This window comes from Schistocerca piceifrons, chromosome 5 (genome assembly GCF_021461385.2).
Source record: "Schistocerca piceifrons isolate TAMUIC-IGC-003096 chromosome 5, iqSchPice1.1, whole genome shotgun sequence".
NCBI lineage: Eukaryota > Metazoa > Arthropoda > Insecta > Orthoptera > Acrididae > Schistocerca > Schistocerca piceifrons.
In genome coordinates this window covers 323,072,506-323,099,919 of record NC_060142.1, presented here as the reverse complement: position 1 = coordinate 323,099,919, position 27,414 = coordinate 323,072,506, and the positions used below count along the sequence as shown (strand labels likewise).

Below are 27,414 nucleotides of genomic sequence, written 5' to 3'. Positions count from 1 at the left end.
GTTCAAGTAGGGAAAGTTTAATTATAACCACCCTGTCACTCGAGACACACTTATGATGGTCCGACATGGTACAGCAGAACCTCGACGACGAATATGCCTGCCCTCACGTTCGTATGCAGTCCAACATCGAGCCACTGTGACATCAGAATGCCCAACAAATCTGGATACTGTACAGTTCGACCGGCTGGCCACACGGAAACCCACAATGTCAAGTGCTGATAGCGTTAACATTAGTACGCGGCGTTTCTTTGTGCTTCACAGTGATCACTCAACATCCGACATTGTTCACGCCGTTACGTTTCCTATTAGCCCTGGTGACAACCCTAAACACAAATAACACTAACGCACTCTTGCGGTCGTTCCATCTGTCATACATAATTGCCTCTAATCGTCTACATCTACTTAGTTACTCTGCAATTCACACAAAGTTACAATGACACCCCTACCATATCTCTGGATGCTTCACTTTTTTTGTCAAGCAGTGTACGAGGTCTGTTCAAAAAATTCCGGAACTTTGCCCATAAATTTTTTCTATACTTATCTTTTACTTGTCGTGCATGCTCTCTCTCGAAATACTGGCTCAAATGGCTGGCTCTGAGCACTATGGGACTTAACATCTGTGGTCATCAGTCCCCTAGAACTTAGAACTACTTAAACCTAACTAACCTAAGGACATTAAACACATCCATGCCCGAGGCAGGATTCGAACCTGCGACCGGATCAGTCGCGCGGTTCCGGACTGAGCGCCTAGAACCGCTAGACCACCGCGGCCGGCTCTCGAAATACTCTCCTCAACAGTTGATACACCGCTCCCAACGCCGTTTCCACCAACGGAAGAGGTCTTGGGCTGCCTCTTGCCGGATCGCGTAGAGCACCTTCTGCGAATTTTCTTTTATCTCGTCTATCGTTGCAAATCTTCGTGCTTTCAATGGGGTTTTCAACTTTGGAAATAAAAACAAAGTCCGCAAGGGCCAGGTGTGGAGAGTACGGAGGATGAGGCAACACAGTGGTTTCGTTTTTTGTGTATTAGTCACGCACCAACAGGGGTGAATGTGCGGAAGCGTTATCGTGATGCAAGAGCCACGAATTGTCTCGCCACGTTTCAGGCCGTTTCTTTCTCACACCTTCTCGCAGGCATCGCAAAACGTCCTGATAGTTTGTCCCTGTGGCACGAATTCATGATGAACTAATCCTTCAAAGACAAAGAATTTATGATGAACTAATCCTTCAAGGTCAAAGAAAACTATCAGCATGGCTTTGACATTTTTCCTGACTTGATGAGCTTTTCTTGATCTCTGAGAACCTTTCCCGACCCACTGTGAAGATAGAACCTTGGTCTCAACATCATAACCCACGTCTCATCACCATTTATGATTCTCTTAAGGAACATCACGTTCTCATTTGCGCGATCCAAAAGCTCGTCACAGACTGCGAAGCGAAGGTCTTTCTGATCTTGACTCGTGAGCTGTGGGACGAAGTTATAGGCAACACAGTGCATTCCAAGATGCTGTGTCAGATTTTCATGAAATAATCCAGATGAACTGTTACATTCTTCTGCAATCTCTCGGACCGTCAGTCTTATAGACACACACAATTTCGTTGATGCTCCTGACAAAAGCGTCGTCGGTAGATACTGAAGGGCGTCCTGAACGAGTGTCACCCTTAACTTCCGTCCGGCCATTTTTAACCCCTGAACCATTCGTAATACCGAGTACGGCTCAAGCAAAAAAATGGTTCAAATGGCTCTGAGCACTATGGGACTTAACATCTATGGTCATCTGTCCCTAGAACTAAGAACTACTTAAACCTAACTAACCTAAGGACAGCACACAACACCCAGACGGCTCAAGCACTCATCACCGAAGGCTCCCTGATCATTTGTTGTGTCCCTGTAAAGGTATTTTTGAGTTTCACGCAAAATTCAATGCAAACGCGCTGCTCCTCTAACCCTACCATCACGAAATTCGAAAACTGTGCAATGCAACGCTCGACTCAATACAGCACTGAACAATAACTAACAAACTTACAACAATGAAACTTCCGGCAGTTATAAACACAGGCGTGTGCAAGGATGCTAATATAACATTCGCGCGAAATTAGGAATGTTTCGGAATTTTTTGAACAGATCTTGTATAATGATACTGACTATATGACGATGGTGATTGCGGTGATGACGTAGAACTACAGTCGCAAAGCTGCGACGTCAGTCAGGTCTGGTGATTGTGTGCATCTCCGCACGCTGCATTCTTTATGAGGAGGATAGTATACGAGTATACTGGGATGACAAAAGTCATGTGATTGTGACACGCACATACACATACGGCGGTAGTATTGTGTACACAAGAAATAAAAAGGCAGTGCATTGGCAGAGCTGCCATTTGCACTCAGGTGATACATGTGCAAAGGTGTCAGACGTGATTATAGCCGTACGTCGGGGATTAACAGAACTGAGCGCGGAATGGTAGCTGGAGCTAGATGCAGCGGACATTCCATTTCGGAAATCGTTAGGGAATTCGATTTTCTGAAATCCACAGTGTAAAGAGGGTGCCGAGAATACCAAATTTCAGGCATTACTTCTCACCACGGTCAACGCATGGGCGATGGCTTTCAGTTGACAAGCGACAGCAACGGCGTTTGCATAGAGTTGTCAGTGCTAACAGACAAGCAACACTGCATGAAATAACAGCATAAATCAATGTGGGACGTACAACGAACGTATCCGTCAGGACAGTGCGGCGAAATTTTGCGTTAATGGGCTTTGGCAGCAGACGACCGACGCGAGTGCCTTTGTTAACAGCACGCAACCGCACACAGCGCCTCTCCTGGAATCGTGACCGTATTGGTTAAACCCTAGACGACTTGAAAACCGTGGGCCGGTCAAATGAGTCCGACTTTCAGTTGATGAGAAGTGATGGTAGGGTTCGAGTGTGGTGCAGACCCCACGAAACCAAGTTGTCAACGAAACACTATGCAAGCTGATGGTGGCTCCATAATGGGTGAGAGCTGTGTTTACATGGAGTGGACTGGGCTCCCTGGCTGTTCGGCTACTTGGAGATCATTTGCAGCCATTCATTGATTTCGTGTTCCCAAACAACGATGGAATTTTTATGTATGACAATTAGCCATGTCACCGGACCACAACTGTTCGCGATTGGTTTGAAGAACGTTTTGGACAATTCGAGCGAAAGATTTGGCCACCCAGATCGTCCTACCTGAATCCCATCGAACATTTATGAACATAATCGAGAGGGCAGTTTGCGCACAACATCCTCAATCGGTAACACTTCCGCAATTATGAACGGCTATTGAGACAGCAATATTTCTACAATAGGCTTCCAATGACTTGTCGAGTCCATGCCATGTCGAGTCGCTGCACTATGCCGGGTAAAAGAAGGTCCGACACGTTTAGGAAGTATCCCACGACTTTTGTCACATCAGTGTAGTTACTCTATACATTATCTCACTTCGACATACGGTGAAGGTAGTCAACAACCCAACAAGACGGTTAACTCTGCAGATGCGCTGCGTATCGCTTAGACAGCTATTTGCTCTGTGGCCTTTCCCACGCTCCGGCGTGCTGTGTGGTCAGATTCCTGACGGCATAACTGAGCTCAACAGGCCGACACTGGTATGTGCCAACGCGCACACGCACGATTGCTGTCTTCAGACTGCAGCGCTTGGTGACTCACCTCCTGTCCTCAATTTCCCGCCTGTCATGCTGACAGTAGAATGTTTATTTCTGTTTAGGAATGCAGTCCCAGACAAGTAGGATCAGTCCACAGACCTTGTATAAAATCTAACTTGATACTAAGTGAAGGACCACGTTCTGCTGCCAGACGACAAAAATCTGGAAGACAGCCTCATGGGAACATCCAGTCGAGATAACGATCTCTCTACTGCCTAACACTACTGTCTCCCAGAAACCTGCCAGGAAGCAGTAAAAACACAAAAAAATCAATATAACTTTTTTTTTTGCTTGTTACCAAGCGACTTGACACGGTGGTGAAAATGCTTACAGTCTGGAGAAATTTTAGCTCCCTGTGCGCTCATCTTGTTTTAGGTTTCTCGGGATTTTTTCTACATCTCTTCTATGGAGATTCCTTCCCGCATTCTTGCTCTCCACATACAATTCAATTCTTTGTGGACTCCTAAGCTGCCACTGGCTGCTTCACATCCTGATGGAAACATTCAGTTCCTTGTTTTCCATGCTGCTAATAACTCTGTCTGGAACACACGCCATATTATTTTACAGGGAAATTTGACACATCACATCCTAGCGCGGTAATGAAGCCATTGGTTCTAGAACTAGCCGCACAGGAAAACGGTATAAGAAGCGAACATATATTTTTATGTTTCTTTCGTCCGTATTCGTACTCCTTTACAGCTCCAACTATCTTGCTGTGAACAGAACAGTTCCCTCGAGCTTAAAAATCCTTAGCGTCGGCTTAACACTCTACAAACCTTTTGAATGTCAAAGGAAAACATTACTACGAGGGCTGTTCAATAAAGAATTATAATTTTTTATGGTCATAGTTTCTCGCGCTAAAATTTAATCTTATGATATTCTGTTAGCTTAATGTGCAACAAAGGCCTATGGAGAATCTGTTCTTCCCTACTGTACAGCTCGAAGGTGGTTTAAAATGTTTAAAGATGGAAGACAATCAATTTCAAAGGAAGGTGGACCCGGTGCTCCAGTTACTGCTCTTAACGAAAAATAAAACATCACCACTGCTGCTGTCATTCTGAGAAAGGATCGACGAATTACCTTAAGATCACTTTCTGAAACGCTGAACATTTCATTAAGTGCCACCCACACGTTGGTGGCAGGAAAATTACACTTGACACGTGTTTGTGAGCGATGGGTTCCAAGACTGTTGATTCCCGAACAAAAGGACATTCGCGAGCAGGTCTGCATGCACTTAAAGTTGATGTTAGACGAAGATCCGGAGTTTCTTTCAAATGTAATCACTGCTGATAAAACTTTGCTACATCATTTTGGTCACGAGAGCAAACAGCAAAGCTCACTGTGGAAATCTCCAACATCAACCACCAAAAAAGCAAAAGTGGTCGCTTCTGTTGGGATATGGTCATCTCATTATTTGATATTCATGGAATGGTTTATCAGCATGTTGTACCTGCACACACATTAGTAACTGGACAATACCAAAGGGAAGTTCAGAAAACATTGCCAGTCCATATCAGGCGCAAAAGACAACATTTCCGTGAAGCTGGCTGGATGCTGCACGACGATAGTACGCGGCCGCATATTGCCAAAGTTGTTGCTAGACTACCTTGCAAAAATCAACGTGAAGTGCATCCCTCACTCTCTCTATAGTCCGGATTTAGCCCCATGTGACTTTTTTCTATTCCCTAACACGAAGAAACGCATTCGTAGGAAGCATTATGAATCTTCAGAAGCAGTGGTGAAGGCTGCGGAGGCGATTCTGAAGGACCTCTCAAAAAATGCTTTCCAGCATGTATTTGGAGACTGACAGAAACGCTGGGACAAGTGCATCGCATTCATGGGAGACTACTTTGAGAAGGACCATCAAAATTGTGAGGATGAGTAAAGGTATGTTGTCAAAAACTTATGATCATTCTTTATTGAACAGCCCTCATAATTTCAGAGCCATTCTAAAATGTTCCAGACATCACTTGAGTGACAAAACGCTTTAATCTTGGTTCAAGTGACATAACTGACATGGTTGGTTGATTTGGGGCGAGGGGACCAGAAATGGCTCTAAGCACTATGAGGCTTAACATCTAAGGTCACCAGTCCCCTACCCTCAAAAATGGTTCAAATGGCTCTGAGCACTATGGGACTTAACAGTTGTGGTCATCAGTCCCCTAGAACTTAGAACTAATTAAACCTAACTAACCTAAGGACATCACACACATCCATGCCCGAGGCAGGATTCGAATCTACGACCGTAGCAGTAGCGCGGGTCGGTACTGAAGCGCCTAGAACCGCTCGGTCACAACGGCCGGCTGAGGGGACCAGACAGCGAGGCGTAACTGACATGTTCGCGGCTTAATTCGCAAAATACGAATGTCAGAAACAACGCCACAGATTTCTTTACCCAACCTCATTAAAACTGAGTCATTCTTCTGACAAATTTGCGCCATATCACCACCTATGAGGCGAAATACGATACTGTTTTGTCTCAACCGGCCGGAGTGGCTGAGCGGTTCTAGGAGCTACAGTCTGGAACCGCGCGACCGCTGCGGTCGCAGGTTCGAATCCTGCCTCGGGCATGGATGTGTGTGATGTCCTTAGGTTAGTTAGGTTTAAGTAGTTCTAAGTTCTAGGGGACTGATGACCTCAGAAGTTAAGTCCCATAGTGCTCAGAGCCATTTCTTTGTTTTGTCTCAGACCACTGAAGTTGGCAATCCACTATCTGCTGTGTAATTTAATTAATTTGTAGATTTGTTCTGCAGACGTAACCTTTCTCTAATTTTTCCACAACTTCAGAGTTAACATTGTTAATACTCTATTAAAGTGTAGTCACATACACACTGCATTACTGTTGACGAAGCACTGGTGTGCAAGACTTGAGGGCGAAAGCTACCATCGCATTGTGTGTCACTGGCAAGTAACACATCTCGGTGAAACTTTAACCATACAAAGAAAGAATTGCTGCAGTATAATACCGACGATAACTGAAAGAAATACGAAATGAGACGTACAAAAATGACACTTTTGATAAGAAACAATAACGGCACTGACGCCACTACGATTTATGATAGTACCCTGGACGTTACAAAAGGCGGGACGCGATTCTTAACACGGTGTGAAATCACCACAGACGGTACGGATACTCTGCAACGTGTTCCTATGCTGACCACATGGCTGGCAAGGAGTTCTTCTGGTAGCACTTTTGATTCCTCCACCAGCATGATTGAGAACTGCTGAATGGTCGACGGTGCATGTGGACGTGCTATAACGTGTCTCCCCAAAGCACCCCAAACGTGCTCGGTGGATTTTAATCCGGGCAGCGGAGAGGCCAGTCCATTTGAAGAATACCCTCTTCTTCCAAGAGTTCCTCCACCGACGTAGTTCGACACAGTGGCGCATTGCCATCCATAGAAATACCCCCTCAAAAGACATACATGGGAAAGGAGCGCACTATCACAAAGCGTAGACTGGTGAGAGGTGACTGTACCGTTTTGGAAGATTTGAGGTCAGTACACGCATGCAACATTATGGCTTCCAACACCGTGCGACCTAGACCACCAAAACGATCATTTTCGACAATGTTACTGGATGCATTACGTATTCCCACATCTCGGCATATCATGGTACAACCAGGCTCACTACTCAGACCGAATATGCTGTCTCAGAGGAGAGCACGCGACCGCAGTCCTCGTTCGTTCAGTTCCTACGTCGCGGCACCATCGCAAATCTCTGAACACGGTACGCTCACAGGTCAACCTTATTGTGACGCTGTACTCCTTCCCTATGTGCGTCTCTCGAGGAGTATTCGCCCGGGACTTCATTTTTATGGATGACAATACACGACTGAGTCGAAGTGCGTCGGTGGAGTAGTTCTTTGAAAGAGAGGATATTCAGCGAATGGACTGGACTGCCCGTACCCACAATTTCAATCTTATCTAGCACATGTGGGATGCGTTGGGGTCCGCAGCTCGTGGTCGTGCGGTAGCGTTCTCGCTTCCCGAGCCGGGGTTCCCGGGTTCGATTCCCGGCGGGGTCAGGGATTTTCTCTGCCTCGTGATGACTGGGTGTTGTGTGATGTCCTTAGGTTAGTTAGGTTTAAGTAGTTCTAAGTTCTAGGGGCCTGATGACCATAGATATTAAGTCCCATAGTGCTCAGAGCCATTTGAACCATTTCATGTGTTAGGGACACGTATTGCAGCACCTCCACGTGCACCAACGACGATTCACCGGTTGTCAAAACGCTGCTGGAGGAATAGAACTCCTTACCAACCTCGTCGACAACATGGGAGCGCGTTGCATAGCATGCACTGATGTCCGTGGTGATCACAAACCCTATTAAGAATCACGTCCCGCCTTTTGTAATGTCCAGGGTACCATCATAAATCGCGGTGACTTCAGTGTTATGACTATCTTTTATTAAAAGTGTCATTTCTGTTCGTGTGATTACGTATTTATTTCAGTTGCCATCAGTTTTATAATGTGCAATTTTTGTGTGTGTTGTCGAAGTTTCAACGATCTATGTTACTTGGCAGTGGCACATCATGTGAAAGTTACTTTTGTCCTTAAGTCTAGCACACCAGTGTGTTTTCACTTAAGACAAGATGGCGGAACATTTGAATGTTTCGTAAACAGTGATGCAGTGCGTGTTCGCGAGTACAGTTTCACAGGGTCGTGACAACGAGGAAACCACTAGACAAACTGTGTGTGGTGTTATCACATAAATCTGATTGCATCACTTACTCTAAAGTCGTAACATCTAGTGTAACAGTCGTAGAAGAGAGATAAGTGTTTAACGTCCTGCCGACGCCGGCTGCTATCGGGGAACAAATTCGGTAGTGTCCTTTTTCAGGCGAACCATCCTGGCCTTATCTTAAGCGATTTAGGAAAATCACAAGAAAACTTCATGTGGGTGGCAGAACGGGGATTTGAATCATCGTCCTCCACAACGCGAGTCCAGTGTCTAACCACTCTGTCGCCTCGATCGACGACACAGACAAAAGTGTTGATGGTTAATCTGAGCATTTACTCCCGATCAAGTCCAGTCCAGCCACAGTCGGTATCAATGAAATTAATAACTATCGGAATATGAAGAGGATTTCAATACGAAGAAGACAACATAGCGGTGGGCTGAGCAGAGATGGAAGGTTTCGAATACGCGATCACGATAGTCTCTCAAATGCACTCGCGTCATATTTTCGCTAAACTAGCGAGGTTGGGTAAGAGAGGTTCACGTACACGGTAAGCAAGACCTCCGCCGTTTCCCGCTTGCAACACCCGCTTCCTGACACAGGCCCCCGATGAAGTCGCCGGAAACGCCAGCTTTATGCATGCGGCCGACAGGCGTATCCGCTTACTTTCACACAGGACACAGAGGCCGCCGTCCAGTGTGGGAAGCTCAAGACGGCGGCCGTATCAATACGAGACAAGTGCTAAGGCAGTAGTCGGGACAATGAGGTTGTGGGCGGCAGGAAAAGACTTTTACCGGCGGCGAACGGCTCTCCTCTGTATTGCCCGCCTTCCGCGAAAGCACCGCAGGAAGTGCTCACCGTTTCTCCGAGCGGGCGGTGCTCCCCACCCGGCTCTTCCCTGCGTTTGGCTCAGCCGACAACCAGAGGCGCGGAACTAATGTGCACTAAGTGTCTTTATAAGAGGGCGACTCGTAAATTAACATCCGATTCACGAGTGCACATAGCTTTTGTAATACCGAATTTTGCCGGTAGGAGGGCGTAGAGCGAACATTCCAGAGTCAGCCGAGTGCCAATGGTGAAGGAGGTTAGGACCAGCGTCAGCAGAGTTTATAGTAACAACTGTTGTGCGTGACAGTCGTTTCCCAATGACTGACTTTCGTTAACAGCGTACGGCGGTGAAATTCTGTTTTTTGCTCGGAAAAGAAGAACAGAAACCTCTGAAATGTTAGAACCGGGGAAACAAGTGTGTGAGTGGTTTTCTCGTTTCAAAATGACAACTGATGATAAATGTCGTTCTGGTCGCCCTCCTACGACCCGAACACATGAGATTGTTGAAAATATTCTTGCAATTATCACCGAAGATCAACGAAGGACCACTGAAGAAATGGTGGAGGGCTTGAGAGTTCAATGCACAAAAACAAGGTCACGTGGAAGCATGATGCGGTTTGAAAGAAGAGTCCCGAGAAGATCAAAACTTTTTTTAAAATTTTCACTCGTGACGAAACTTGGTGCTTACGAACCTGAATCAAAGCAGCAATCAAGCCAGTGGAAGTTCATCTTGCTCCAAGAAAGCTCACCAGGTGAAATTAAACACAACAATGCTGGCTTGTTTTTTCGATGTGAGAGAAGCCGTCCAGAGTTTGTTCCGCAGGGTCAGAAGTTAACCAGGCTTTCTACTTGGAAGTTCTGAAAAACTGCACAACGTTGTGCGGCGGGAGCGGCGTGAATCGTGGTGGCTGGGTGACTAGTTATTCCATCATGACAATGCCCCTGCTCATACAGCCTCCAGCCCTGTCGGTACGCCCAAAATGGTATCTCTCCCCCCCCCCCCCCTCTCCCCAACCTCCCAATACTCATCCGAACTTGCCCCGTGCGACTTTTTTTTCTTTCCTAGAATGAAGAGCGACATGAAAGGAAAGCGTTTTGCTGATATTTCTGAGGTGTAGAAAAAATGACTGAGTGCTGTCAAGAATTACAAAAGTTGAATTTAAACAATGTTTTGAAAAATGGAATACAAGATTAGACCAGTGTATTAGTGCATGTGGAGAGTACTTTGAAAAGGATTGAAGGTTTGTGCTTAAAATGTGAATACAGCTGTACATACATGTTGTCATTACTTGTCCACCCAGTCGCTTCCCAAATACAAGGAAGTGTAGTGCCGTGATACCAACCTTCTAAATCCTTCATTAAAGAATTGTGCCGCCTGGTGCTTCGGCCAACCGCTGACAGCATCATTGAGTTCGTCGCCGGACGGAAGCGTTGAGTAGCCAGAGAGGTGTTCATCTTGGGGAAGAAATGGAAGTCGCTCGTTGCCAAGTCCGGACTATAGGAAAAATCATCCAGCCAAAAAAGTCTTGATTTTTTCCCCCTTCGTTCGATTCGCAGAATGGGGTCACGCCTTGTAAAGCAGGATGATTCCTTCGTTAATAATCCCACACCTTTTAGTTCTGGACTGACCTCCAGAGTTTCCTACGAGTCTCTCAATAAAACTCTGATGCAGTATTCTAAAGAGTACTCTCATGAAATTCGATGTCAAAATTCAGTCGCAGTTTGGCAGCGTCTGAATTTTACGGGCTTATTGGGAAAATGAATGAGCATCCACTATTTGGGCTGTTACTTAGTTTCACAGTTCACGTATTGCACCCATGCCTCGTCCCCAGTCACGACTCTATTCATTACCTTCCTTCCCTATTCATGGTAAAGAACAAGGATTATTAAATGGTCGAACCCATTCTTTCTTTGGCCATCAGTTCGAGAAATGTCAAGGTCGAATCCATTCTTTCAGGTTCTGACCGAACTCCATCCTCTTGTTGCCCAAAGTCGGAGTAAGTTAGTAGCTTGGGCAGCCGATCGCATTTTCACAACACTTGCCACGCAAAGATAGTGACAATGCAGCGAGGGACAGAGACAGTCGAATTTAAATAACCAGTTCTGTTAATAAAAATACTCATCTTTTTTGTTGCTCTTCTTTGTTGTATACTGATGGGCCGTTGTGCGTTTCCTTTCTGTGGTTTATCTTTCCATAACAGTCTAGAGGATCATCGGATTAATGTTTCAATAATATACGTAACATGAATTCTGCAGAATTACACATATATTTCCAGTCATTTCACTTCACAACACAAATCAATGGAACACACACAACTCGTTCTCCATCCTCGCACTTCAATCTCGGACCGTGCGGTTTAGGGCGCATTGTCACGGTTCGCGCAGCTCTTCCCGTCGGAGGTTCGAGTCTTCTCTCGGGCGCGCGCGCGCGTGTGTGTGTGTGTGTGTGTTGCCCTTAGCGGAAGTTATTTTAAGTAGTGTGTAAGCCTAGGGACCGATGACGTCAGCAGGTTGGTCACATAGTCCTTACTACAATTATTTTTTTCAAACTTATACAACCAACTGCCCAGAACAACAAAGATTCACCTCTAACAACATGTAAGAAAGAAATTACTAACATTTATCGACCTATTTATGCAAAACAATCTTTGGAGCATACATTTCATAATAAAAATACAATTAATCGTCTATCTTTTTTGAGAAGTCCATAGTCATGGTTGTAATTACATTAAGTATATATAAATGTGGACATTTAAACATTTTTGCACAGATATGCAGTAGTGGATTTTTGGTTTTTATGTCTTCGGTGCGATATCGAACACTTCTTATGACCCAAGATCGTTTAGTACATCTATATCACTATAATCAGTTTTATTACGACGTCTGTGAACATCAGTTAGACATTTTGGTACACACCATTCACTTACGGTTAGCTAAAATCTCAGTGACAGTGTTGTCCTTGAAATCTGAGACACGTGTTCAGAAAATTCGGTAAATGTGAATCCACGTCTCGTATATACATTTTCTTCGACATGTTCCAAAAATTCATGTATCACATTTGAATGCCTTTCTCGACCACTTACGTCATGCACATCTGTGCGACCAGCTTTGAATTTCCTGCTCTCATAACACAATTACTCATAATTATTACTTATAATTATTTTATACGTGACATGCCAGTTTAAATGTTTTATTTCTGATGAAGGCACTCTTAGAAGCGGCCAAAACCTAGATCAAAGAGACTTCATTCTTGCGACCGAGGGCTGTAATTGCTTTTATTGTATGTATTAACGGTTGCTCTCAACGCACCCATGTTCAACATTTTAACAGACCAATGATTGCAAGACTACTGAGAGAGCTAAGGCAGCTATTTTATACGAGACCATTTTCGTAAGCAAGCTGTGTCGTTTGCTCGCCAGACACGCCAACATCCGGTGGAGAGCGTTGCACTTAAAAATCACGTTAAGGAACACATTCCGCGTGATATACCACATACTGTCTGAGCGTCCACCAGCCACATTGGAATACACATCTGGCACGATTCACACTGAGAAACCTATCCTGAACCAGGATGACTTAAGGGCATTACAAAAATTACGGGAACAAACTTATTTTGAAAAGCAGTACCTAGTAAGCAATACATTCTAAACAATGAAGGACTTCTCAGATAACACAAAATATTATCCTCATTCTGAGCTCCAAGTCCTACAAGTTGTGGAGGCATATCCATTCAATATTTTACGCAAGCAAACGGGAAGTTTGGTACACAAAATGAAAACCACGCATACTCGTCAAGGTCCCAATGTCAGTGATAGTGTGCATAGTTTTACACTAAGAAATTTTGTATGTAGTAATCGACCATGAGAAACAAATGAACAATGTAGCTTCAGCTTTTTCGTTAATTGAATAGTTTTTTGCAAGAATTTATAGAGAAAACATTACTGTACACTAGGGACAAAACGAATGAGATTGCACTGTTTTAAATAGTTTAGCATTGTATGGACGCATGCTCGAATTTAAATTCGGTCATCCTAATTTAGATTTTCTGTGATTACAGCAAATTATTTCCGGCTCTCTGCGTTCGGTCTCTTACATGCGGCGGAATTATTCTGAGTAGAAAGCCGTGCGCAGCAGAGCATTAAACAAAATCCGCTAATTCATTATGAGGCTCGCCAAACGCGGAAGAGACCGGCCATCTCATATGCATAACGTCATGAATGCAGCGCAGTCAAACTGCCACAACGATAAGGCGACGGGAGATATGTTGTCATAGAATTCTACGAAACTGAAAAATTTTTGGGGGAAGTTCCCTGCTAACAAAAGAAGTTACACTTCAAGTACATATTACCGAGACATTCTTGCTTGGCATAAAACTGTAGATTTCACACAAGTAGCTTGTGTAAAAGGAATCTGTGCACCCAAAATGAGCTTGATGTCGGTACAATACGACCTAACATAAATGTACAAGCACTATGGAAATAAACTCCACTATCAAGTTACCAGAGGGTGTTCAAAGACAAGGTTCTTAGTGTTCTGACAGTTGAATCATTTTGAGAATGTAGAGAAAGAAATGCAAATTTCTAGCTTTCCCCAATTCTTCTTCTCAAACCAATTCTCTTAAATCATATTTACTGTTTCACCCCTTCAACCCACTTTGCTGAAGATTTCACAGCATTCCTCCTCGGAAAAATTGTTCCGACACGCTTGATCAGCAGCGATCGCCACTTAAGAAAATTTGAAACAGTGCTGAGAGAGAGTTTTAAAGGCACCTGAAAAAATCTGCGGAGGAGGGGATTAATGTTTAACGTCCCGTCAACAAAGAGGTCATTATAGACGGAGAACAAGCTCAGATTAGGGAAGGTTGGGGAAGGAAATTGGCCGTGCCCTTTCAAATGCACCATCCTGGCATTTGCCTGAAGCAATTTAGGGAAATTGCGGAAAATCTATATCAGGATGGCCGGAAGCGGGTTTGAACCGTCGTCCTCCAGAATGCGAGTCCAGTGCGCTAACCACTGCACCACCTCGTTCGGTGAAAGGATCCGAGCTGTTACGATGAACACAGAAGTTGGTTGGTTGGTTTTGGGGAAGGAGACCAGACAGCGAGGTCATCGGTCTCATCGTATTAGGGAAGGACGGGGAAGGAAGTCGGCCGTGCCCTTTGAAAGGAACCATTCCGGCATTTACCTGCAGCGATTTAGGGAAATCACGGAAAACCTAAATCAGGATGGCCGGACGCGGGATTGAACACAGAAGTGTACTGATTAGATATTTCTCATAACACGTTTCTGTTTGATAGCCTATAAAACAAATGCGTTGCCGTCGTTGAACGAGATTTTACGCCGCTTTTTTCCGGATCCTTTCGAAAAGCTTAGGAGGGCGTAATCCAGTACATCAAATTAAGAAACTATTTTACCTTCTTCAAATTGAAGCAACACTAACAGCTTTGCTTTGACTTATGACTTAACTGCACTAGTTCTTCTCTCTTTTTACCTACCTTGAGACTAAATCATGGATCCCATATGATGCCAGTCGTATGTAACTCTCAGTTGACATTAAGGAACATCCGGCTGAATAGCTTTAGCCTGGATCCATTTATCACACATGACAATGTATCAAGTTTCATATTCCAAAAATCGTGAAAAAAAAGGGAAAACGAAAGGGAACACAAAAGGAGCAAACACTCGAATGTCATTGTTCCGCGTAAGTGAAGCGACAGTAAATCTGCCATAAAACTGAGTGCTGTTTGAACTATGTAGTGCATTACTACGCTTACTCCTAATTGAGGGACTGTGCTCTTCCTTTCTACGACCTGAAAAATGATAGTAAGTGGAAAACAGCTTCTCTTATTCCATTTAACCTGACAAAAAAGGAAATCGTGTTTGCATTACAATTCTGTCGACATCTCAGTTAATAAGGACTAGAATTATGCCGTGGCCTTGTTAAGGGATCATCCGTGTATTCGCCTCGAGTGATTTAGTTAAACCAGGAGAGCCTTCTATGAGGAGAGGGCCATTGGCTCTGTCAAGTAAAATTAACAATTCAGTATTTACAATGGCAGGGAAAAAGAAAACTGTCACTTGTGCCTCCCAAGCCGCTACCTTTATTATGAGGCTAGTTATCTGAAGCCCAAACCCAGGAAGACCCTCGTGCCCACCTTCCACTTGCTGAGCAAAAAACGGAGGGGCGGGGGTCAAGGAAACGCATATATGCAGAATGACGAAGAGCTATGCAAACACCAAAACAGCAAGCAGTGAAGCTGGACAGTTCTCTGCCGCACAGTGCAATACCAGTAACTGAAAGGGAAAAATAATGCAAGCGCTATCATGAGAAATACGAAAGGTTCAACTAGACGAGACCATCCTGCTGTTTCAAGTACAACGGAACTGTGTTTCGCAGTCACAGAGTAAGCATTTTCTCATACAAAGTGAATGGAGTAGGCGCTGTATGAAGCGACTATAATGGTACCAAGACGTAAGACCACGCTATACCATCAGGTCTGGGACGGCACCAGCTAGCATTAAGCGCCTTGTAGCACCGGAGTGTGAGGAAGCTGGAGATGAGACGTTCAGTTTCCTGAGTGTAACCACGCCATCACAATCTGCCACATGAAGGAAACGTAAGGGCTATTCCACTAATTATTAAGTTTTAAGAATGTCTTATCTCTGCGAGGAAGATAAAGGATGACCACGAATTTCATGTGCCGTCTATCTAAAACATTCAACTGAGTAAGAACAACAGCGTACACATTCAAACATATACAAGTAACCTAGTGGGGCTGCAAAGATAACAGGTGTGAAACAAACAGACATTATCTTATCTGTCGCGAAAAGGATAGAAATGTACAACTGAAGACCTAGTCGACGTCAAGGACAGTACAATACACGCCCATCATTATTGTAATAATTTGTGTGGTGTCTTGAGACTCAAGGTACTAGGTACAAGCTGACTGAGCTCTCAACAGAACTATCGTAGAATTCGCCGCAAGTCGATCAAAGAACATGCGGTAAATTTAATTAGAATGGCTCAAATAAGACTATGATTCCAGTTGTCTGCCACGTGGGGGAAATGGAATATCTGCTGTATGTTTCAGATAGGCCTGTTTATCAATAAACTGATATTGTACCTTCAAGGAAAAAACTACTTTGAAATGCATCCAAGTTGCGGCTAATCTTAAGAGCTCAATAAAAGTTTAGCACCATCCTCAAGACTTACATAATTAGTGCTTTTTCTACATCCACAAGGTTACTCTGCAAACCACACTTAAGTGCCTGGCAGTGGGTTTATCGAAACACCTTCACACTAATTCTCTATTATTCTACACTCGAACCGCGCGCGGAAAAAATAAACACCTATTTCTTTCCGAGCGAGCTCTGATTTCCCTTATATTATTATGACAATCGTTTCTCTCTAAGTAGGTCGGCGCCAACAAAATATTTTCACAATCGGAGGTGGAAGTTAGCGATTGAAATTTCGTGAAAAGATTCCGCCGCAATGAAAAACACCTTTATTTTAGTGATTTCCACTCCAAATCCTGTATCATGTCCCTGACACTCCCTCCCGTATTTCTCGATAATACAAAACGTGCTGCCCTTCTTTGAACTTCCTCGATGTACTCCGTTAATCCTGTCTGGTAAGGATTTCACAACACCGCGCAGCACTACTCCAAAAGAGTACAGAAAAGCGTAGTGTAGGCACTCTTTTAAGTAGATCTGTTGCATTTATAAGTTAACAAATCTTTAACATAATGCAGCGCGTCAGACACTGTGAAATGTGCAGAAAATAAACAATTTTTTCAGCCTTCAGTTGCAAGGTAATTTTTACTCGTTTACCTAGGTTTCGATTCCAGTAATGGAATCTTCTTCAGAACCTATAAATTAAACCACATACGGACATATATTACTCACTGAAATGCAGTTTATAAGTGTTTTGCCAATAAAACGCAGTATTTGGTTCGCCTTCCCCTTAACATTTTCAACTTGTTCTTTCCAATTTCAGTTGTTCGTAATTGTAATTCCTCTGCATTTAGTTGAACTTACGGCCTTTAGATTTGACCGATTTATTGTGTACCCTACGTTTAACGGATTCCTTTTAACACTCATGCGGATGACCTCAAACTTTTCTTTATTTATGGTCAATTGCCAATATTCGTACCCACACATATTTAAATCGTTCTGCAATTGGTTTTGATCTTCTGATGACTTTACTAGACAAACGACAGCATCATCTGCAAACAACCTAAGACGGCTGCTCATATTGTCTCCTAAATCGTTTATACAGATAAGGAACAGCACAGGTAGGTTAGGACAGGTCACTACCTTTGAGAACGTCATAAATCATTTCTCTTTTACTCGGTGGCTTTCCACCAGTTTCTATGAACTATGACCTCTCGGAAAAGAAATCACGAATCCAGTCGCATAACTGAAACGATATTCCGCAGGCGCGCTATTTGATTACATGCCGCTTGTGAGGTACACAGTCAAGAGCCTTCCGGAAATCCAGAAATACGGAATCAATTTGAAATCCCTTGTCGATAGCACTCAACACTTCATTTGAGTAAAGAGCTAGTTATGTTTTATAACAAAGATGTTTTCTAAATCCGTGTTGACTATGTGTCAACAGACCGTTCTCTTCGAGGTAATTCATAATGTTCGAACACAATATGTGTTCCAAAATTCAACTGCATATCGACGTTAATGATATGGGCCTGTAATTTAGTGGATTACTCCTATTGCCTTTTTTGAATATTGGTATGACATGTGCAACTTTCCTGTGTTTGGGTATGGGTCATTCGTCGAGCGAGCGGTTGTATATGATTGTTCAGTGTGGAGCTATTGCATCGGCATACTCCGAAAGGAACCTAACTGGTATACTACAATTTGGCAACGTCTTTCTCAACATTTTAATACCTACCTGGGTAATGGAAATAAAGGTAAACATGTGTTCTCTGAGGAGTTCACTAGAGCTCGCTGTATCTCCAATCGTGAACTGGGCAATGCAGTTTGTCGACATGCCTCGTAAGGTCATTTCAGGCTTAGACTGTGTGCACAGTATCACTTTAGTCAAGAAGGCTTATCAGCACCGTATGTTGCCCGCCGAACTTCGTACACCACATCGATGTCATCCTAACATTCAGGATCCCTACCGTGGGACACAACACATGGAATATCTGCCTCGTAATGGTCGTACGCGGTCCAGTTCATCAGCTGATGACCGGTAACTACAAATTATGCGTACGTACCCTGAGTGGAAAACAAAAGAATTGAACCCTGCCTGTTTGCAGGATACCGGGAGGACTGTGTCTACCAAAGCAGCTCGCAGTCGTCTCCACATGATCAACTGGACGTCTACACGTCCATTATAAGCAATAGCAAACATATCCCAACACCATGGTTCGCTGAGAAGGCGGGCTAGGGACACTTTGAATGGAACTTGGATCAATTGTGTCAGGTTTGCTCGGCCGACAAGTACAGGGTTTGACGATATTTAAATTCCGACATTAGCAGCAATCGGGCATTGAAATAAATTCAATGTCGACAACATAAAATTTATGCCGGATCTGGTCTCGAACTCGGATTTCCCGCTTTACGCGAGCGTTCGCCTTAATCGCTTCGGCTACCCGAGCAAGCTTCATGTCCGACCCAAATTCTCAACTTGTTGTACACTACATACACTGAGGTAACAAAGTCATAGGATAGTGATACGCACATATACAAATGGCGATAGTATCGCGTACACAACGCAGAAGAGGGCATTGCCTTGACGGAAATATGCCATATCTACTCACGTGATTCATATTAAATAGTTTCACGTGTGATTATGGCCGTACGACGGGAATTATCAGACTTTGAACGCGGTATGGTGGAGCTAGACGCATGGCCCATTCCATTTTGGAGATGGTAAGGGAATTCAAAATTCCCAGATCCACGAGTGTGCCGAGGACACCAAATTTCAGGTATTACCTCTCACTGCGGACAACGCAGTGGCCGATGGGCTTCACTTAACGGTCCAGAGCAGCGGCGTTTGCGTACAGCTGTAAGTGCTGACAGACAAACAGCACTACATGAAACAAGCGCAAAAATGAATGTAGGATGGACGATGATCGAATCCATTAGGGAAGTGCGGTGGAATTTGGCTTTAATGGGGTATGACAGCAGACGACCGACGCGAGTGCCTTTGCTAACAGCCCAACATCGCCTGTACCATCCCTCATGGGCTGGTCACCATACCGGTTGGACCCTAGACGACTGACAAGCCGCTGCCTGGTCAGATGAGCCCCGATTTCAGTTGGTAACAGCTAATGGTAGGGTTCTAGCGTGGCCCAGATCCCATGAAGCCATGGACCAAATTTGTCAATAAGGTACTGCGCAAACTGGTGGTGGCTCCATAACCGTATTGGTTGAGTTTACATGGAATGGACTGGGTTCTCTGGTCCAACTGAACCGATGACTGACTAGAAATGGTTACGTTCGGCTACTTGGAGACCACTTGCAGTAATTCACGGACTTCATCTTCCCAAACAACGATCTCATGTCACCGGTCTACAATTTGAAGTATTTGCACCCCCCCCCCCCCAATACATTTATGGGAAATAGTCGAGGTGTCAAATCGTGCACAAAATCCTGCAACGGAATATTTCTGCAGTACTTCCAACGACTTGTTGAGTCCCTGCCACATCGAGATGCTGGACATGTCCGAAAGAAAAGATAATACACATATAAAATATTAGTACAGGATTCGTCTGACGCCCCGAGCCGTACCGAAGCGATATTGCGCTCCTGACAGAACTGTAAAGCTGCCTACCCCCCCCCCCCTCTCTCTCTCTCTCTCTCTCTCTCTCTCTCTCTCTCTCTCTCTCTCTCTCTCTCTAGCGGTTTAATGAAAATGAAGCATTACTGAAAAGTAATAGTTAATAATCTATACTGAAGTAAAATACTGCACACAACAAATATCAGTGTTGTAAATATATTACAAATTGTGTAAACTATATAAAAAAAAAAGGAAAATGAAAACTATCTTATTGATTATGATAGTTGCTGTACATTGGTATTACTACGATCTATAATGAGCAACATTTTATTTGCTCCTTAGAAATTATAAGAGTTCATAAATTATTAATTTGAAATAAAAGAAAGAAGTTTGAGAAAATGTTTCTTTTACGTTCTTTACACGATGATTCAACTCAAGTAAACAGAATGTAACTGTCTGTAGGCACAACGAGTAACAACTCACGCACTATTATTTATCAGCCACAGCATGCTGCTGCTTTTTTCCCCCCAAAGCATAGCAGATTGTTTCAAAGGAGACTTGGGAACACGAACACCGATGGGGGGAGGAAGAAAATCTCTCCCTCCACTTTTTTAGCTTGATTCCTCCACACTGGCGTCTCGCTCCAGTACTGAGTCAGCAGAAATCGCAAAAAACTAGAAGCCTTCAGTCAAATAGTATATTTGCTTCAGCACGCGCTCGCCTACCTCAGAAATCATACAATACCGTAGCGAAGCAGCAGCAAGAATTCTATTGTTGAACCTGAGTGAATTGTGTAGGCGGTAGCTGAGTGAACCAAGCGCACTGTTTCTATATACACCTTGCTGTCGATAGACGTCTGTTCGCTAGTACTGTAGTCGTTTCTTTATAATGCTACTTGCACCAAATGACACCGTAGAAAAGACGTCGTAATAATAGCGTGCACTTATAAAGTTGTGGGCTAAAGGAAGGGCTTTCGTCTCAATAGGCACAAGAGGGAAACAAGAGGCGAAGGTAACTCACGTACGTCTCTCTGTTAATTGAAGAGTGGAAATGCAAAAGTTCTAAATGCCATTTGTCCTCAAAACGCGTTTCAGCGTTACTGTGTTTTCATATTCTGTTGCGTAGCCGTCGACATGTTCAAAGTGCCGAATAATCGAGAAAATATTTCAAACATTCAATACTAGTTGGTGCATGGTCTTTGTAGCAAGCAGTGCGTCAAGATCTTCTTTCAGCCTGGAACGGTTTGAAGGGATAACACAAAAATTATTGGTGAGTGGGCACAGGTATCTGATACGTTACAGAGATCCTGCAATTTCAGAGAAACGAAGAAAGGTAAACAAGATCTTTATTCCGCAAGATTTACACAAAATTGTAGGCTCACATAAAGCTATGAACCCATTCCATGTGATTCCAATGCGTATAACTGACTTCTTTGACTTTAATGACGCTGTTGGAACACTGTCGCCAACGCAGGCGTGTACAGGAAGACCTGTTCACGATGTTAGCATTTCTTTTGCAACAGCAGACGGAATTTTAAGTGAACTTTGCAGCATCTGATCCCCAAGAATTGTGTAGGAGGCAGAAGTCAGTTCTGCTTTTTTAATTGAATATGAATTTGTTATTCTCTAGCAAAAAATTTAATAGACATGAGGAATAATTTTTGTTGTTTATAGTTCTACTAGTTATAGAACCACCGCAGTATTTTTGTATTTGCAGAACAACAAATAAAATGTGGTGCCTCAGAATTAACAGCAACTGAAACGAAAATTTTCTTTTTGACGTTTAGAACCAGTGAGCTGCCAAGCATGAAACTTAGAATGTTTTTAATAAATTATCTATTTTCTAATTTATCTCCTTTTTGCAGTGACGAAGTGAGCAATATAATTGGCTGGTATCAGAACAGCTGCCCAGTTTTTTTTCTTTGGATACAAATAAATTACGTACAAAAAGAGAGACCGATTGCAAGGCGACTCACCACTGTGCAACAAAGAGTTGCCGAAAAACAAGTATACACAAACTAGTTTATTTTGCAAACGGATATCTTATTACAGGTAACTGAAGGAAACGATAAAAGTACCGGTACGCAGAAAATAAAATCAGATAAAGACCTCCTTTGGTCAGATACAGATGCCACTTAGACCTCCTCACTGGAATGTTCCGAAGAATCTGCAGTTTCACTGCCACTGCCATGATTATCTTGCTTTCTTCCACAGCACATCGTCTTTATTCCCATCTAACGCATTTCTTACAAAGCACTTCTTAAAGCCAATACAACTGATGCACTAGATATGCGTGTCCAAGCAGTCTGGATCCCTTCCACAATCGGATATGTCCGCAGAACGTGGTCTAGTGGCTAGCGTTGCTGCCACTGGATCACGGGGTCCCGGGTTCGATTCCCGGCCGGATTGGGGATCTTCTCTGCCTGGGGACTGAGTGTTTGTGTTGTCATCATATCATCATCATCATCATCATCATCATCATCATCATCACCATCATCATCGTTCGTGACAGTGGCCAGATTGGATTTGTAAACAATTTGGACTGTGTAAAAATTGGGACTTTGTACAGGCGCTGATGACCGTGCAGTTGAGCGTCCCACAAACCGATCATCATCATCACAATCAGATATACTGAAGGCTTCATCAACTTCCCATTAGGGGTCAGGGCTCGACAACCTTGAAGTAACCTATGGCTGTACCCTGTTTCAGATGTCTTTAAATGGCTAACTCACCACTACATCTAAACTTGTGGCTGCAACGTCATGCCTCCTGGAATGGTGGCAAGATCTGTGTTTCATTTCAGGATTCTGCCTTCCTTGCTGCTGTCAGAAGCCCTTTAAAATCATCAAGGCTCAACATCCTGCCATTCTTTAGAAGAGTATCTGAACTTCTGCTCCAGACAGTAAACAGCCCATCTATAACCAACTCATTGGTCATCCAGACTTTTTCGTTGCAACGAAATATGACGCCAGGCGGCAGCTGTTTTTTGGCATTGTTTTACAGTGGATGATGATGTAGGATCGCGTCTTTCCTCCATTGGCAAACACAACTTCACGATGATTCGCGATTTCTCACTGCCCGCAATGCGGACCAGTACACGTTTGGCGCCATTCTCTTCAGATATACAGGATGGCATGTCGAAGTAAATAGGTGTCTCGTCAACGTTTCCGATTTGCCTTACGAGGTAAGCATGTTCCTTTCACAGTCTTATTACGCGTCGCTGCTACTCGACCAACTTCTCTACATACGATGCTGGAAGAAGCTGAGCGTCACCCTAGTACACCACGCAGAGCTAGCTTTAAATTGAACACCACATTCCTGTGCTAATTTTACGTGCTTTATTTAGTACGACATCCACCATTATATTATACTTTGTTTTTCTCGCGCACAAACGTCACTACTTCCTTGTCAATATTTTCGAAACGTCCGCTCTGTGCGCCACTGAAAACTTTCCTAGTCCACTTCGCATTTTTCGGACGTTGTTTATGTTGTGGGCTGGCAGGAGAGCCAACCCGTATGAATAGAGGAAGCCGAAAGGCACGCGTTTCAGCTCACGCAGGCTGGCATGAGGTCTGGAACAGGACAAGGAAATTAGAATATAAAAAAACGGACGTAGCTGGTGGAATACTTAACTTTAATCCGTTAAAGGTGAACGTCGGTCTGACGGTACATGATTAACAACATCAATAGCAACAGATAATGGCGCCTTTCTAGGTCGTAGCAAATGACGTAGCTGAAGGCTATGCTAACTATCGTCTCGGCAAATGAAAACGTATTTTGTCAGTGAACCATCGCTAGCAAAGTCGGCTGTACAACTGGGCGAGTGCTAGGAAGTCTCTCTAGACCTGCCGTGTGGCGGCGCTCGGTCTGCAATCACTGATAGTGGCGACACGCGGGTCCGACGTATACTAACGGACCGCGGCCGATTTAAAGGCTACCACCTAGCAAGTGTGGTGTCTGTGTTGCTTCTACATCTCGAACGACCGTGACTCTGAAATTTGCTTCACAATAACGCCTGATCCTGGTGATAAATTCGATGTTGAAACCCGTTGTTCCTCATTACAATTCATCACACACTTTACTACGCAGTTTAGAAGTGGGATCTCTAAAGCCACACAATAGCTGATAAAAAATTGCCGCAGTAAACACTTCCTGTTATCAGACAACAATGCTCAAAGTATAAGCGTACGTTCAAGGTTAAAGAGGTCGTCATGGCAGAGAGTAGAGTTACGGTGTAACGGGAGCTCGAGGTTCTATTCGATAAAGAAAAGAAAAACTGCAAATCATATGCCGCAAATGCAACACGACCCTCTAACATCTGGGCAAGAAATTTCGGTTAAATACGTCTTGGATTCGGAGATACAGGACACACTGTTTTTTGATTCTACTAACCAATCTGAGATTTGACATTTAGAACGTCTGACATTTCCATTCTTCAGTTGTTAAACTGTGTCTCTTCCTCTCTTTTTTTTTCGGTCAGTGTTTGTGGCCTGCGCCCTTGGCGGGGGCCTTTCTCGCCACCACGTCGGTACGGCCCTGGATGTATGTGACGAATATGTTACGCTATCATTGTGCAAGCGATAGTATATTTTGTATGCTGTAGATAACAATATGATTGTAAATATGAAAAAAATACAATAACGACAACAACGCAGACCTTGAGCAGTCGTGGGGCGGAAAGGTGAGAAGGGAAGGCCGGTCGCTGTGGCCGAGCGGTTCTAGGCGCTTCAGTCCGGAACCGCGCTGCTGCTACGGTCGCAGGTTCGAATCCAGCCTCGGGCATGGATGAGTATGATGTCCTTAGGTTAGTTAGGTTTAAGTAGTTCTAAGTCCTAGCGGGCTGATGACCTCAGATATTAAGTCCCATAGTGCTTAGAGCCATTTGAGCTCAGGGAAGGCCTGTTTCCCTGGTCCCCGGCTCACTCCCGCAAGCATTGTTCTGTGTTGTGTACTGTACTGTACCTCCAAGGAAGGGACAGTTATGCTGCGAAAACCAAGCTGCAGGGGAAACTACTTCGACTGATTTTAAAACTGAAGCGTTGGGCAGCTATGCGTCTGACTTGTATCTAGTGATAACGCCGTGGTAGGGTAGAGACGACAGTGAAGGCCGACCTTTCCCGTGATGTGCCTCGCACCCTAACCACGGAGCGGGCAGTTAAGTGAAACATTGCGAGCAGCGAAAGAAATGGAGTGCGGCAGTGGTGGGGAGGCGGTGGGAGTGGTGGTGGGGGTGGGGTGTGGAAGGGGGGAGTGACGGTCGGCGGCCGAACCAGCTGGTCCTGAGGGCTGCGCCGTCAGTCGGCCACGCGACCTCGCACAACGCAAAGCGGCACGCTCACCCACGCAAACAGGGCCAGCTCCTCCGCTCCCGCGCCCATCATGTCCGTCAGCTGTTGCCGCGTACACAGGTAAACACGACGAGACGCACGCGCACTCACCTACAGTTGCTCACCACACTTTTTCGCGATATATCAGGAATTTACTACATTTTTGTAACGCTCCTCTGGAAGACTTTGGACTTGCGCGTCACTGCTCAGTGTCATTAGAAAGCGGAAAGGGGTGGATTACCAAACGGGCCGGTAACCAACACCGTCAGCACTTTGGGATATTGACGAAAAAGTATAGTAAGATGCACACATCTAGCAGCGCTTGAAGATTCTTCGGTCAGACAGCAACCAATTATTCGGTGCCTCATTACAATATAGTGGAAGTTTCAGTAGTTTCTTAGGATGAAAAGCTAACACTTCTATCACGCAATGACTACATCAATAAAAGATTCATATTAGGTTGAGGCAAAATCCGCGTATCCACCTAGCAAAAATATATATAGATTCTATGCTATTCTTTTTACAACACGCTACAAGCTTCTAGGGTAAAAAGTTGTCAGTGGAACAAAAGGAGTTATCCCAGAAACACTTTTAGACTAAAGTTCTTTTATTGTATTTCTCTGTCTCAGGACGAAAAAAATATCATGACCAGGTTCGACGCGGTTATCATCAAATAACATGTTTAAAAATAAAAGTAAAATAACAGAAAACTAAATTACAAATGAAACTAAGTTATAAACACAACGACAGGCATCTGACGACGTTACACATCTGTGCTCAGATTACTGGAAATGGAAACTGCGGTTAATTACATAACAGTATACGGTTCGTAACTCTTGAATCCCAAATATATGTTCACACTTTAGGCACCTGTCCTGGCCTGTTCAGCTGACAAGTCGAGTCACTACGTACTGTATTCTAGTGCTTACGGTTGTGTACAGAACTCAGTTTTATTTGTAATTTAGTTTCCTAGTTTTTTGCTTCCCACTTTTTTCCTTCTTTTTAAACTGGTCATCTTATGAAGATTTACTAATTAATTGAAACCGGTCATGATATCATCTGCATCAACAGAGGATGAGAAATATAACAACTTCTTTTTTTAATCGGTCAGTGGTTTCCACCGTGCCTGTCTAGTCTATGTAACTTTTAGTTCGTTTTTAAACTTTCTTATGGGAGTGTATTATACCGACAACTATCTGCTCAGCGTTCCCCACTACTGACGGAAGTAATTTATTTAACGGTAGCAGATACGAATGTCATTAATATGCGTTTTTAAACAGTGATTTCAACTTCGTACTGAGTGCTTGCCCAAAAGTTCTCAAACTGAGTACCATAAATACTTGCCAACATGTTATGTTGCCATATAAACTTTTTCGTTAAGATAACACTAACTTAATAATGACGTGGGTCAGTACCTGAGAAATTTGTATCTGAAGTAGAACTGACTGGATTAGACAGGTTGTCGAAAGCCTGTTCAAAAAGTTCATTGTCGAATATTTCCGACCATCTTATTACTAATGAAGAAACATCACCGATTAGAGCTCTTATTTTCAAGAGGAAAAAAACGCACTTATAAGATATCGGCTCCAGCAAGCGATCCCGGGCGTAAATTTGGGCCATAATCATGATAACACGCAGTTATGACCTTTTAAATATTCGCGCGCGCCAGTTTGTCACTCACTCCGCCGCCTGAAATCGAACGCGAAGTACTGTGCAGCGGAGTGACACCACAGCCCTCCTACTTGCGGGCTGTTGATGGCGAGGGAAGGGAGGACGCAGCCACGTCTGCCGATTGTGTTTCGAAATCTTGTTCGACGAGTACTAAATATTTTACAGAAAAGAGTACGATATCAACTTTACACACATGTATGTCCAATATGATTTTAACAATGTTCAAGATGTCTCAAAATCAAATTGACGCACCTAAGAAACTTAAGAATTATTACTAAATGAAGTTAACGACTTCGGTTTACAAGATAATCTTGCACAGCACACTAAAGAACAGCCCAGCTCCTCCAACTGTACTTCACTTTAACAGTCATCTTTACAATCCAAAGAAAAGAGCGCATAACAGCGACGTTTATAAGCAAATAGCGCTACGCTACTTATTTAATGATACTCATTTCATTCACTTAATCAGCTTTTGTGAA

At 43.8% G+C, this 27,414-nt stretch overlaps 2 protein-coding genes across 2 annotated transcripts in view; one reads left to right on the top strand and one right to left on the bottom strand.

Moving 5' to 3' along the window:
- LOC124797926 (unconventional myosin-Ie-like) overlaps positions 1 to 27,414 on the bottom strand; it is a 365,871-nt gene that overhangs the window by 194,031 nt on the left and 144,426 nt on the right. The gene's annotated exons all lie outside the window — the stretch shown is intronic.
- LOC124797927 overlaps positions 25,247 to 27,414 on the top strand; it is a 50,382-nt gene continuing 48,214 nt past the window's right edge. Inside the window, exon 1 of the mRNA XM_047261060.1 lies at positions 25,247 to 25,345. Within this exon, the coding sequence (XP_047117016.1) occupies positions 25,317 to 25,345 (29 nt within the window). The 5' untranslated portion in view covers positions 25,247 to 25,316. The remainder of the gene's footprint in view (positions 25,346 to 27,414) is intronic.